Raw genomic sequence first — 14,643 nt, 5'->3', positions numbered from 1 at the left:
ATATATTCCCACCAAATCATTATATCTAATAAATATAAGCATGCAACTTGATTAAAATTTTATTTCAATCAAACCATTAAGCATCTTTCGATTAATTCAAATTAGACCTCTTCCTATTATAAACACACTTGATTAATTATGCATCACTACCAATAAATCACTTGAGTAATCTCTATCAAGTATCAACTATCAAGAAAAAGATGGCTGGAGCCACTCAAGAATATTTCCATGAAGCTTCCATTTTAAGCCCAGATGGTTCAATAAAATTCCTTAGGGTGCCTGTGGTCCAAGAACTCGTACGACATGGAGTCCAACACGTACCAAAAATGTTCCTTAGGCCGCCATTAGACACCCTAAACACTGCGATCACTTGTTTGCCTGAGAATTTTCCATCCGTTAGTGTGGCCACATTACGCGGTAAGGATGTGGAGGAGAGAAATAATGAGCTACAAAAGTTGGCTGCCGGTCTTGAAGAATTCGGCATGGTATTGGTTAGTGACCATGGCATACCATTGTCGTTGTTGTCTGGTGTTAAGGAAGTTATAAAGGGGTTTTTTAAGTTGTCCTTTGAAGAAAAAAAGAAAAATGTTGGGACGTATGCTAGTTTGGATAATATGGGTTATGGTAGAAATTTTGTTACTAAGACTGATGATAAGCCTCTTGATTGGATTGATCGTTTGACTATGAAGGTATCTCCAAAAGAGTCATCTCATGGGCTCAATGTTTGGCCTCGAAAGCCTGCTGAATTCAAGTACGTATCCTCCCTTATAATTTTAATTTTTGATTTATTTATATATGGTCTATTAACGATTATCATCATTTTTATTTAATTGAGGGTAACTTTCAAATTGTAAACAAGGTAACTTGTAATTTTTACATGATTTTGTTAGAGGTTTTGTGTACACTTGTCATGTGACTTCATATTATATAATACAAGTAATTGTGTTACTATCAAACTACAACGGAGTATGTACATACTGTTCTTTTATTTGCGGTTTCATATGTGCACATTGGTGTACCTCTATACTTGTGAAAAGACGTGTTTTATGTAATATACCAGGGAAGTTATTGAAAAGTATGCAGAGGAGGCTAAAAAAGTGAGTGATGATTTACTCCAAGCACTAGCTGAAGCATTATCTCAAGAGAAAAATGCCTTTGTCAAATATTTTGACCCAAAAACAAGAGAAATCAATGTAAGAATAAACTATTATCCACCATGTCCAAAGCCCAAATCAACAATGGGCTTAAGCCCACATTCGGATAGTTCTACCCTTACTCTTCTCATGCAATTTGATACCTCTGGTGGTCTACAAGTTATGCACAAAGACAAGAAAATTTGGCTAAGTGTTCCATGGCCAAGTGATGCATTGCTAGTAAGTGCTGGAGATGTTCTAGAGATAATGACTAATGGAAAGGTTAAAAGTTCTTGGCATAGGGCGGTTACGCAAGCTGGTTTAGAGAGGTACTCTTTGGCTTTATTCTTTAATCCGCCATTGTCGATGGAAATCGAGCCTATTAAGAGGGATGGTTTGAGTGATTACGAGTATAAGAAGGTGGTTGTGGGTGATTATTTACAACATTATTATACGGTAAGTCAAACATCACCGAAAGTGGCTATGAAATTTGCAATGGTCTAATAGGATCAGAGCATCAATCGATTGATGTACTAATAAGGTTGCAATACAAAAAGTGATCAACATCCAATTTCCTTTCTTTTCCTAGCTAATCCTATTCAAGTTTTTGTACCTCCCTTCAAATTTTTTTTTTTTGAACTCTGGCTTTCGCCTTATGAGGGTTTTTGAACCCTTGAGGTATAAATGAATGAACTCTTTTGTTAAAGTTGGTTGTTACTAGTGATATAACTGATGTTACATCTACCATTATTGATATTGGTTGTTTATAGTAAAACATAGGAAGTACTCCGTATGTGACATGGCCAAGGAACGTATTCAAAATGGGGTTTTGTGGAACCTTGTGATCAACAAACAAAAAGCTACAAATAGATCAGGGCTCTTAATAATTGACGTGCACGATCGAAGAACAATTCAAACTGAACCAATCCCGCATTGAACACAACATAGCCTTGTAAACCCAAATAAATATGATACGAGTATGATCCAACCTATTTAAAAATGACCCGAATCCAACCTTCACGCATGATTTGATAGATCTATTTACAAATGAAATTGAGTCGAAGCGATGTACATCACGGGATCACGGGTTATACAAACCATTCACAATAAGATAGTGCTTGGCCACATATATCAAGTAGTCCATTATTGTTTTGGTCATCAACATTTTAAACAACAGAAATAAGAATCTTTTTATACCCCACTAAATCTTTCCTACAATAACAACTTGATTTGTTATCCCGATTAAACCACTAAGATCTTGTTCTGTTTATTTTATTAATAAGTTTAATAAGCTTGATTACCTAAGTTCAATTTAAGCCTAAAATAAGTTCTAGTGAGATTGGATAAATTTAGATAATTTCAAATACGTTTAGATAAATTTATATAGGATAAGATAATTCAGAAAAGTAAGAGTTAGATGATTAGAACACATCATAACTTAAACTATTATGGATATTAGATATTAAGAGATACTCCCCTTTTTTTAAGTACCCATTTTGACCTCTCATAGCTCTATAACAATCATTTTGTTATTTCAAGTTTTAATCTCTTGCAAACTTTGAGAATTATGGACACCCAAGATTCTTTCCATGAAACTTCCATTGTTAGTCAAGATGGCTCCCTAAGAGTCCTTAAGGTGCCCGTGGTACAAGAACTTGCACGTCATGGTGTCCAAGATGTACCAAAAATGTTCCTTAGGCCACCCTCGGACACTCTAAGCACCGCGATCTCTTGTTTGCCGGAGAATTTTCCATCCATAAGTATGGCTAGATTACGCGCTAGTGAGGTGGAGGAGAGAAAATATGAGCTACAAAAGTTGGCCGACGGACTTAGAGAATATGGCATGGTCTTGGTTAGGGACCATGGTATACCATTTTCTTTGTTGTCTGCTGCTAAGGAAGTAATAAAGGGGTTTTTTAAGCTTTCCTTTGAGGAAAAGAAAAGGTCCGTTGGAACATATGCTTCAGTAGATAATATGGGTTATGGTAGAAATTTTGTTAAGTCTGATGATAAACCTCTTGATTGGATTGATCGTTTGACAATGAAGGTATCTTCTAAAGATCAACTCATGGGCATGTTTGGCCTCAAAAACCTGCTAATTTCAGGTACATATCCTTAAAATCGCGTGTAATTGACATTCAACTTATTGTTAGAGGTCGTGTTCCCTTCACTTGAAGTAATCTTGTTAACCGTAAAGCTATTATAAGATGAGTGTAGCTAGCTTTTTTTTTTTTAACTGAGGAATGGGTTGACAGTACACAATTTTACTGTACACATATCTTATACTCGTCCTGAAATTTGTGTTTATCTTAACTTATCGGAACTTTTATAAACTAACTGAATTCATTTGATCAGAGTTGGGTTAACCCAAGATTTGTTGTAATCAGGGAAGTTATTGAAAGCTATACAGAGGAGGCAAGAAAACTGAGTGATGACATACTCCAAGCACTAGCTGAAGCATTATCTCTTGAGAAAAATGCTTTTGTTAAATTTTTTGACCCAAAAACTAGAGAGATTAATGTAAGAATCAACTATTACCCACCTTGTCCAAAGCCCAAATCAACAATGGGCTTAAGCCCACATACAGATGGTACTGTTCTTACTCTTCTGATGCAATTTGATACTTCAGGTGGTCTCCAAGTTATGCACAAAGATAAGAAAATTTGGTTAAGTGTTCCATGGCCTACTGATGCATTACTTGTCAATGCTGGAGATTTTCCTGAGATAATGAGCAATGCAAAAGTTCAAAGTTCTTGGCATAGGGCTGTCACACAAGCTGATTCAGAACAATACTCTTTGGCGTTGTTCTGTAATCCACCACTGTCGAAGGAAATCAAGCGTGTTGAGAGTGATGATTCGAGTGATTACGAGTATACGAAGGTGGTTGTGAGTGATTATTTACAGCATTTTTATAAGGTAAGTCCAACATTGTCTAAAGTAGCTATCCAATATGCAATGGTCTAATGTGATCCATGTATGTAAGCCCATTGAAAGTGATGAGCAGATGATGTAAGATTTACTGGTTAACTTAAACAAGTGATGTACATCTCAGTAATGTTTGTATTACTCTCTTTGGTAATTAGCAGATATATACCCTTGGAATTTACTCTGACCTATTTACTAATCAATATATACCATGTTTATTGCAGAAATTCAGTCTATAAACCGTGATGATTTTGTCGCTACAAAATTTCTCACTTTAAGTACCTGTAACTTTCCAATCATTATATTAAAATTGGTATATAGCTATAACTTACATTCAAGCTATCAAAATCCTAGGCTAAGATAAGCTTCAAATTTGCATAGATCAGGGATCAGCTGGAAACATGAACGTTAACCTGTAGTATAAATTAGCCAATTATGTCAGTAATTAGACTTCCTCAAAACAATGTATCTTCTCATATGTCGCCTTCATGTATAGTTGCATCTTCATTCAGTATCAATTTTTTTACAGATATACTTCACAGTATCATCATGTAGAACACAAAATGAAACATAGATCCAAGCCATAATCTCCTCAGTTTGCTTATTTTGTATTTAATAGTCATCAGTCTGATTACACAGATGGAAAGTATTTGTTGAGGCCCCAAGGAAGAGAATAGAATTCTTCACTCCTAGTGTCTGACTCATAGGATCTGAACTTTTTCCACCAATGCCTACCACTGTCTTTCCGTGTATCAGCATGGCTACGGTGGAGAGTTATGTCCAAGAGCAATGCCAGGATGCCTCCAATTGTTGCAGGAGACGTGAAAATCACTTGCACTATGCTGTTGAACTGTTACCAATGACGTAATAGATCATTATTACATCTTAAATAGGCGATTATGACACTAAAATAGGATGAATGTGATTTCAGTAAGATAATGATGTAAACTTACTGCCATAGATTTCGTGTTGACAGGAGTGTGACCAGAAACCAAGAGAACCTCATTGAAGTACTGTGGCACTGAAAGGCCCATGAAAAGCGAGAATCCTAGTATGAACTTTGTTCTGAAGCTGTTCAGGTTGCAGAACTGCAAAAATCCTAGCCCTGCTGAGACTGCATAGGAATTTTAATTTTCAGAAAAGTAACTAACTAGAAGAAGATGAAATTCAATATATGAAATTAGAGCATATAGCAAGTTGAACATCAGACCAAGTTTCAATCATACTTAAACTACTATTTTTTGTGTTGAAGATACTTACCAACATAAGCAAAAAGAATGCAGTACAGAGCTGCAAATATTGGTAGAGGTATTGAAGCTAGGAGTGCCCCAAATTTTCCTATTTGCAGGAAAGATATCATGACATAACCAGAAAACAAAGGAAAATTGAGCATTCATTTATTTAAGCTGAGTTAAGATAGCAATGATGATTTGAACCCACCTAAAATTGAAAAGAGAAGCATGAAAAAAGCTGCTATTTGAGCAACTCTGCGACTTCCAATCTGGTTGAGTCCCAGAAGTCCTGCATTCGCGCTGAAAACCAAAGGAGCAGAAAATTTTATAAAGTTTAGGTGGTTTAGCTCTAATAAATTCTTTGGAAGAAGCTCTAAGAGTCCCTCTGAAATATGTGGTTCATCATATGGTATTTGAAATTTCTGAATGAAATTTAGAGAAACTATATATTACACTGAGGCAGTTGGGCCACAAATTGCTCCAAACATGCCATTCAAAAAGTGTCCTGCACCCTGTTGCCAATATCAAATTGAAGCTTATTAGACTGATGATAAGAAATTAAGATTTTATGGGAATATAAGAGTGATACAATGAGATTAAAGCCTACCAGCCAGGCAATTCCACGGCTAACAATTGAAGGCGGCATTGGAGTGGCACTGCCATATCTTGCTACTGCAATAAATGTGCCTGTAGACTACAGGCATACACCAAGGTAGTGACAATCAGCGTTGATACTGAAGTATAATAGTACTTGAATTGTAAAGAGAGGGTAGTACGCAGTGGAATATAATACGAAGTTTAAAAAAAAAAAAAAAAAAAAAAGCAAACCTCAACCATAGATACAAAAGCAGCAGCCATTACAGCAAAACCATTTGCAACATTCAAAGTTGGACGTCCCCATTGGAATGGATAAGGGACACGTATCCTACACCAAATTATCACAAACATAATTATGAAATGGAACGAATCTTAGTGTGTTTTTACCTTGAGAAAATTACACTATTTTGTATTGACTAAACAACTAACATAAGTAAATAAAGCATAATTTCTAGGATTACAAATGAAGGTTGAAATATTTTTGAGTTGAAGAAAGTTTACTCACCAAGAAGCAGCACTGATAAGACCAGAACGATCAGTGCGACAGTAAAACTGAGTGTTAGGGGAGTTGCGGTTGAAAGCACCAGCTGCAGTCAGGATTGCAGCAAAAGCCCAGATAAGGGCAATTGTTGCTATTACAGCATATCGACGACATAAGGCTTGTAATGGTTTCAGCAAGCTAGCCATATACTGCAATAAAGTTGATGTCACATCTTAGAGAAAAAGGCAATAAATTCTCTGTATATGTACAACAACCTATAATTCAGGATGCCCCAAATCTTCTACAAGTATACCTGTTTTTTCATGTGTTTTCTGCTGGGAAAAACTTTAGATAGGCAAGATTAATGTAATCCACTGGACCGACCTCAAATATAAACTATGTAGTACCATGAATACGAGGATTGTCATGGGAGGACATGATGCTACTCACCTGGGAGATAAAAATCATGACAATGAGAGCTGGAAGTCCGACTCCAATGCATTTAGCCAGCTAGCATTACACATCAATACCAAAACATGTCAGCTTTGTTTATAATGAACTGAAGCAGGACAAAGCAATATAGGATTAATGATCAATCAACATGCTAAATAATCCGAGAATCCAACTTGACAAAGCAAAAACAATGACATATAGTACCATTTTAGATTTGAGTTTGAAAATACCTGAGGGAAACCAAACTGGAATAAACCGAGTCCAGTTAGAGTAACAAGAGGAATAGCAGCAAGCGGACTTAAGATCCTACAACAGCAGACTTCTATGAGAAAGAGAGAGAGAGCAGGAATGACTATTGTAACAAGCTATCAGCTAATACATAATGCAAAATTATCAACTTCTTACCTTATAACAATCCTCCAGAATCCCAAAACACCAATTACCACAGGAAATATTGATGCAAACATTAATGCCCCTTGGAGTGCTCTCATTGATTGCACGAACCTCTACATGTACATTGGCGATACCTAGTAAGGACAATAAATGCTAACAAAATTTGTTATAAGAGAACTGAAATGAAAAGGTTGATAGGATGCAAACCTCATGAGGATCAATGATCCTGCCAAAACGGTCAGAAAAGATTATGAAGATAGCAGGAATTACATATACATATGAACCTCCTATGACTACTGCTGTCCTACAACCAACTAAAGTCTGCAAAAGGGTATTCAGTCCCGATACAAGGAGCAAAGTCTGTATCACACGAGCCTTCTCTACCTGTCAAATTTTGAGTGAAACTTTCTAAGGAAGGATATTGATTACATATAACACAATATAATTCAGATAATTACAAAAGATATATACCGGTCCACCTCCCATTTGAGGAACAAGTATGGTTGCTATCATAATTGTAGTCCCAAGCATTACTAAAAAATGCTGAAACCCAAGAATGACGGCTTCATCTGCATTTTCACAAAAGCCAAATTAGATTTATGAAGCCTTACAGAAAAATAAAAGGGTGGGGGGGGGGGGGGGGGGGTGTAACGTGTAAGCTCTGGTACATTACGTATGCCTTGAACTCGAATGAGGAGAAACATGGAAAATAAATGGCTATATGAGCTATATAACAGCACAGAGAAATCTGTTTATAAAAACAATAGACAATTTCTAAAAGATCAAACGAATTTTTCTTGAATCAAATGTATCTGAATGAATCAAATGTATCTGAATGTTTTCAAAGAACCAAAGTGAGCTTTGTTAAGTGTTTTTTGCTAGGTAGGTGAAATAAAATCACAAGAAACTTAATTAAAAAGTTACCTTGTTAATGTAAATGCTTAGAACTCTTTCTACCCCATATAATAATTTTCAGGCTATTTTCTTAATTTTTTTTTCTTAAAAATGACAAAAAACTGGATGGTAGAAAATATTATTATCATGTTTCCTAATTGTCTCAGTTTTTCATTTTTTTTACATAATAAAATCAAGGAGCATTCAACATATTACCAAAATATCATTTTTTCTTTCTTAAAAAAAATGAAATCAAATAACATCACAAACAAGTAAGTGAGCACATATGAGTAACAAAACTACAGTATAACTTCACTCATTCATTCTAAAAAAAATTAACCAATAAGCAATAGTAATTACTCAACAAAAATAATTAAACATGATAAAAGAAAAAAGCGCGGGAGAAATGAAGAAAGAGAACTGACGCCAAGGAGGATTGCTAGTGAGGCAAAAATCAACTGAGGAAAGTTGCTCCTTCACCGGAAACGGCCCGAGATTCTCTGCTTTAGGTGCAGCCATTCTTTCTTGTTAATCTTCTTAGCTTGGCATATGCTTATTATAGCTTAATATACAAAGAAAAAGCAGAGTATAAAACAGGGGAGGTTGATAAGAAAATGCACATTAAGACCAAAAATACACAACTCTTAAGTTCAATTCAAAAAAAGGGTCTTTTTCGTGAGGAATCATCATTGTTTTATTTAGCTAATTGTATATTAATAGAATTAGTAGGATAATTGTAGCTACTATAACTAACACATTTTATAATGTAAGTGTATATTGTATGATTGTAATGTTAATAAGAAAAAGACATAAAGCAAAGTAAAGAAGTTAGAAGCGGAAGGTAGGACTATATATCAGCTCCTTGACTGATTAAAACCTTGAGTGTGACATAAGGAGTTTATTTTAGTTGGGAATTAGCTCGCCTTCTTCTCAACAAATATTTATTACTAGAAAAGAAGCCATCAAAAGTTTAGAAGAATTTGGGAAGGGTGGTTGGTACAATTTAATCCTATACCCGAGGGTAAGGTAATTTTACGCCCTTTCACATTATTGCTTGTATGTTTATGTGTATAAGAAATATGATGAGGAAAATGTATAAGAAGGTACATAAATAGCAATAACTTGAACTCGTATTAAACATAAGCCATATCCTAAAGAGAGGCAAAACAATACAAGTATTATGTTCAATTTATATTGACGTGACGGTGCATGATAATTTCTTACATGGAACTTGGTGATTTAAGACTTGATGTGTCTACAAAGTAGCGATCAACTAAGCTACTTCCAAAGTATTGTATATATTCTGAATTCGTGTTTTTTTCAACTTTTTTTTTTTTAATTTTTTATTTATTTGAACTTATTTTAATTTTATCTAAACTTTTTTTTAACCTATCGTGTGGATTCAACACTATTTAGTATTTCATATTTAAGTAATAAGTTCATTAAATAAACGAGTAATATAACAAAGTCAACATAATGTCAGGCCAATATATCCTTTTGGGCAAAAATTAAAATAAAAGTTTAAATCCCAACTGCATAAAGGTAAAAACATTTGACCTAAGCTTTTATTTTACTTTTAGTAGTTCTACCATATTGAATATATACACTTACTCATAAATAATTTACTTCTTTCTTTAATTCCAGTACTAATCATGCATTCTAACGTATATAATTTTTAAGTCAATAACAAACCTATACATTTTAAACTATATAAATCTATACAACCAAACATCTTTTATTGGTTCAATAACAATGGTGATAAAATGATAATGTCTCCATTACACAAATAGACAAACTACAACACCACAGAGAAACCTACTACGAATTATATTTAAATATCACTAGCTCACTGAAATATCACTAGCGCATCACATGATCCACATACTAGTTAGCCTTTGATGCAAAGATCCCCAAATTTATTATACTTCAATGGTAAATTTGAGCATGGCTCAGATAGTATCTCTAATGTAATACATTAAAATAAAAATAAAAAAAGGAAAATAAAAAAAAAAAAAAAATAAAAGACAAAAAAAAACAAAAAAAAAAACAGGGGAAATCCCCCTCTTTTTATCCCTATAATGCATATCCGATCATCAATTAGAGAAGCACGTGTGAAGAAGAGAGGATTGATGAGGAGAGTAAGGAGGGAGTACAACTGAGGACATTGATATGAAGTATGTTGAGGACTTGGGCTAAGTGAAATTGATAAGAAGCCATTTGTTAAGAATAATAGTGTTCATGTTAAAGTTGACTTGCTTTGGACCTTCTTGTATACACAATAATTTCATGTTGAGTGTTGAACTGGTTTGCTTTGATCATCCTGTAAACCAAAAATATAAACAAACTCACTTTAAGTACTCCATTATTTTTAAATCGTTGTAAAACAAGCAAAATTCTTTAAAAACATAATGCAATAAACTAAGTACTCCTTATCACATACGGAGTCGGAGTGCTATCAATAGTGTATCAATCATTTTAAATATTTAAGTAAAACAATACATTATGTGGTCAAAGACAGGAAACAGGACAATGGTGCTGAGCAAAAATAAGCTGTGTTCAAGCTGACATGACTACATCTAGCTCCTATTCTTGTCCTTAAATGTAAAAAATATATCAGCAAAAATAGAAATTTTGCAAACTATTAGAGTTGAAGTGAAATCAAGTATGTGTAGGATGACGCGAGGAGGAAGCCTATAAATGATCATTACTACAACATAAAGTCAATTGAAAACAAAGAGAATATTGAACAACTGATGTACTGACCCTGTCTGAATCGCTGACCATCAAGGAATGAAGCTATCTATCCTTTCTCTGAATTCCTGACTTACAGATTCAAACGCTTGAACAATGCTCTTCGCTGGAGTCGATAATTCTGCACGTGAACCAGTTGTTTAATTTTAGATGCAATGAGGATATGCTGAAGCACAAACAATAGATTATATTTCTCGACAAAGGAACCAAAGGGTACTCACACTAAAAGATGAAAATTTGGGGGACGTGGAATCTTGAGCTAGTCTTCTGAACAGGCTCTTGGCATCTTTTTCAGGCCTTGGCAATTTCTTATGTCAAGGATGACAAGGTTGTGCAATGCTCCAGGCAACGATGCTAATTGGTTACATCCATCTATAGAAAGTGATTGAAGAGAAGTTATCCGTTGAACTCCCTTAGGTAGACTCAGTAGCTTTGGAAGATTTTTCAATCCCAAGTAACGAAGATTGGTGAGTGATCTCCAAGGCATATGATCATCCAGTTCTTCCAATTCATCAAGGTCCTGTAGGTAGAGCTCCTGCAAGGTGATGAGATGCTCCAAACCTCCTCCACACAAGCTCTTCAGTTTACTCCATCCCTGAATTTCCAAGCTACAAAGAGTGGGAAATAGGCAGTTATGAAACACCTCTCTTACAATAAACAAACTTGTCAGACTCTCATTTTTGCCAAATCCAATGGTCAGCTGTTGTGAAATCCCTGTCCCATAGGACAAAAATGAATTTGATTCATCTGAACTAGAGCACAGAATCAACTTTTCCAAACTTGTACTTAAAGGAATGGAAGTTAGGTTTGGGCAGTGTTTGATGTCCAAAAGAGAGAGACGAGGGAATTGATATGGTACTGGGCGTAAGAAAAATGGTTGGTTTTGTTCATCATAGCTCAATTGCAAATCCATGTCTCCTGAAGAACATCGCTGCCATCCTTTTAACTCTGGAAAATGTATCAAATAAAGTGATTCAAGGGATGGAAAGAATGACATTGACTGATCATCTGCCCAAGTGGTGCTCGGTCCAGATGATGCAGAAAAAGCTCCACCATCACCATCACCACTATTATCTTCGATGTACTCCAAATTATCTAAGCTGTTAAGTTCAAGGATTGTCAGATGACGCAATCGACATAACAATGGGATATGCTGCAACCTTTCACAAGAAAAAAGGGTTAGCTTAACCCTGCTGTGAAGGGATTTCTTTCAAGTCCGTTGGAATACCCAAAAGATCACGAAGGACAGGAAGAGAAGTCCTCAAGTCCTCTGATGACTCCCATTTTGGAAATGTCGTCCCCTCGTACTGTTTCAATGTTAAACATCTAACATTAGGATGGGGCTGAAGTCCTTCTAACAGTGCTGCAGATCCACCATTAACCTTTATACTCTTCAGACATTCCAATCCTCTGATGACATACTTGGCTTGGGTAAGCTTCGCATCATCATGAGTTTGATCAGTAGATATCACCACGATTTGAAGATTGCCTCTGAGGTTTGCAAGAATCTCCAAGTCTTCCAGCTTACCTCGACAAGCAGGTGCAGTAGTATCAAAACACACAACAAACCTTGATAGACTTTGAAGGCAAATTAAGTTGCTCATTCCTGGTGGCATATGACTCAAATTGAAGCAATCATTAAGATCTAAGTGCCTTAGATTCACTAGTTTTCTCAAGTTCTTCGGCAACTCCTCTAAGCTCCAACACTTCTTTAATTTTAATGTCTGCAAGTTAATTAGTTCACAAATTGTTGCAGGAAGAAACTGCAGCTCATAATTATACGACAGGTCAAGGTATCTCAAATGAATAAGTTTATCTATTGTGTTGGGCAATGATTTAATGCTCTTGTGACATAAGCGCAAGACACGCAAGCATTTCTCCTTTGAAAAGAGTTCTCTCGTGTCACTGTCAACAACTTCAAGAGAGCCTTTTATATGCCCCAAAAGAAATAGTGTACGTAGCCGTTTCAAATCACCCACAGATCTCAGAATGCTTCCCACGTCGAGATGTCCTAGAGATAAATGCCGATAATTATTCTTCAATTGGCCTGCAACACAATATATAACGTCTGTTTCTGCTACTTCTTGAGCCACTTCATGCATAAGATCATGGACTTTGCATGATACAATCTCACCAACGTCATCTCTTTCAACATCTTGAAAGAAGCACCTTTGTAACAGGGTCATAAAATGTTCCTCTCCAGCTTCTTCAACACTTTGCCCATCTAAGGGTACAATGAAATGGTTTGCTATCCACAAGCCAATCAAAATATCCTTCTCTATCCTATATTCCTTGGGGAACAAGACACAATAACTAAAGCAGCTCTTCAATGACAATGCAAGATGATGGTAGCTCAGCTTCAGTATAGGCATTATATCATTGTTATCCTCTTGCTTTATTTTTCTTAAGTCTAAGTCTTTAAATAACAGCCATGTGGGTTTGCCCTGACCATAAAGAAGACTTCCAACAACTCTTATGGCAAGGGGAACATTGCAGCACTTTTTAAGAATAGATTTCCCTATCTCAACAAGGCCCATATCCATCTGGTCAACCTCTTTTTCAAACGCCATTTTCTCAAATAAATGCCACGAGTCTTCCTCGGAGAAACCCTTCAGATCATATGTAGAACTGTCCCCTAGGATTCTAGCCACCATGTTAGAACGTGTAGTAACCACAATTCTACTTCCCCTTTGCCCTTTAATCAATAAGTTCCTCAACTCAAGCCACTTATGACGATTCTCATTCCATACATCATCTAAAACAAGGAAATACTTACTTTTACTCATGATTTCTTGAACTAAACACCATAATTGGTCCATCTCAAGGTGGTCATACTTGTCATTTGTTGTTGAGCTTAAAATTTTATGAAGAATTACTTTGATATCAAATACAACGGACACACAAACCCACAATCTTAATGGAAACTCACTCTTAATCCTCTCGTCATTATAGACGAGTTGAGCAAGAGTGGTCTTCCCTAAACCCCCAACCCCAACTATGGTGACAATAAAAAGATTATCATGTAAACTAGAATCCATTAACATATCTAAGATTGCCTTATATTCCTCATCTCTCCCTATAACATCCTCATTTACAAATGAGTGAATGTCTTCCCTTCTTTTAACCATCATTCTCCCCATCGGGGAAGTAACTAGTGATAAGGAAGAAGAACCAAAGTCATGATGATCTTTGGCAATTTCATCCAACCTCTCCCTTATCTTCTTCACCTTGCGAGATGTTTTGTAACCAAAAGCTAAATGGTTGGAATGAGAAAAGAAAAGGCTTAGCTCTTTGGCAAGTTGATTGCCTGAGATAAGTTCTTTGCGTCGAGCTAAAGCGGCAACCTCGTCAAACAGGTCATCTGCTTCGTAAACAGCATCCCTAAGTTTCTCCAGCCAATCATGTTCCACATTGCTTCTTCTTTGAAACTGCTGTCTCTCTCGCTCTTCTGCATCAAGGAGAATAGCAGTTATGGCAGTCATAGTGTCCTTCATCTTTGCAAGCTGGGATTTGAAACTCCAAGCAGATGCAATTTTGTTTGCAAATGAAGAATCTAAAAGTTGGAGTAAAGCTTGCACTAGTGTCAAAAGTGATGCGACATCCATAATGTCTGATCTCTCCTTAGACTCCTTCTGTTCTAACTTTCTTATTCGAGGAAAATATAATGTTGTATTATATACTGCATATGTTTAGCTGTTTTAAAGTAGTAAAGAGTAATTATAAAGCTTACAACATGTATATATTAAGGTTCTTTACATACATAATGTGGTCTATGTGGATAATC

The 14,643-nt window shown here is 35.7% G+C and overlaps 3 protein-coding genes and 1 pseudogene across 3 annotated transcripts; 2 read left to right on the top strand and 2 right to left on the bottom strand.

Annotated features, from left to right (window-relative positions):
• Positions 1 to 200: 200 nt before the first annotated feature.
• Positions 201 to 1,957, top strand: LOC110739930 (1-aminocyclopropane-1-carboxylate oxidase-like). The gene is made up of 2 exons (XM_021920408.1): positions 201 to 751; positions 1,061 to 1,957. The coding sequence occupies exons 1-2, from the start codon at positions 201 to 203 to the stop codon at positions 1,635 to 1,637; spliced, it is 1,128 nt and encodes a 375-aa protein (XP_021776100.1). The 3' UTR covers positions 1,638 to 1,957.
• A 616-nt stretch (positions 1,958 to 2,573) lies between these two features.
• On the top strand, positions 2,574 to 4,282 carry LOC110739986 (annotated as a pseudogene).
• Positions 4,283 to 4,452: 170 nt separating this feature from the next.
• On the bottom strand, positions 4,453 to 8,913 carry LOC110739985 (nucleobase-ascorbate transporter 4-like). The gene is made up of 14 exons (XM_021920467.1): positions 8,534 to 8,913; positions 7,686 to 7,783; positions 7,422 to 7,598; positions 7,227 to 7,327; positions 7,052 to 7,127; positions 6,819 to 6,878; positions 6,393 to 6,577; positions 6,119 to 6,215; positions 5,898 to 5,984; positions 5,744 to 5,802; positions 5,499 to 5,590; positions 5,319 to 5,396; positions 5,012 to 5,172; positions 4,453 to 4,908 (listed from the first exon to the last, which is right to left on the bottom strand). Exons 1-14 carry the CDS (start codon positions 8,625 to 8,627, stop codon positions 4,690 to 4,692), a joined length of 1,584 nt encoding a protein of 527 aa, XP_021776159.1. The 5' UTR covers positions 8,628 to 8,913; the 3' UTR covers positions 4,453 to 4,689.
• A 1,220-nt stretch (positions 8,914 to 10,133) lies between these two features.
• LOC110740129 (putative disease resistance protein RGA3) lies at positions 10,134 to 14,464 on the bottom strand. The gene is made up of 4 exons (XM_021920626.1): positions 12,049 to 14,464; positions 11,081 to 11,954; positions 10,872 to 10,980; positions 10,134 to 10,428 (listed from the first exon to the last, which is right to left on the bottom strand). Exons 1-2 carry the CDS (start codon positions 14,462 to 14,464, stop codon positions 11,119 to 11,121), a joined length of 3,252 nt encoding a protein of 1,083 aa, XP_021776318.1. The 3' UTR covers positions 10,134 to 10,428; positions 10,872 to 10,980; positions 11,081 to 11,118.
• Positions 14,465 to 14,643: the final 179 nt, after the last annotated feature.

This window comes from Chenopodium quinoa, unplaced genomic scaffold (assembly GCF_001683475.1).
Source record: "Chenopodium quinoa cultivar QQ74 unplaced genomic scaffold, ASM168347v1, whole genome shotgun sequence".
NCBI classification, from domain to species: Eukaryota; Viridiplantae; Streptophyta; class Magnoliopsida; order Caryophyllales; family Amaranthaceae; genus Chenopodium; species Chenopodium quinoa.
This window is presented reverse-complemented; position numbering and strand designations above follow the sequence as displayed.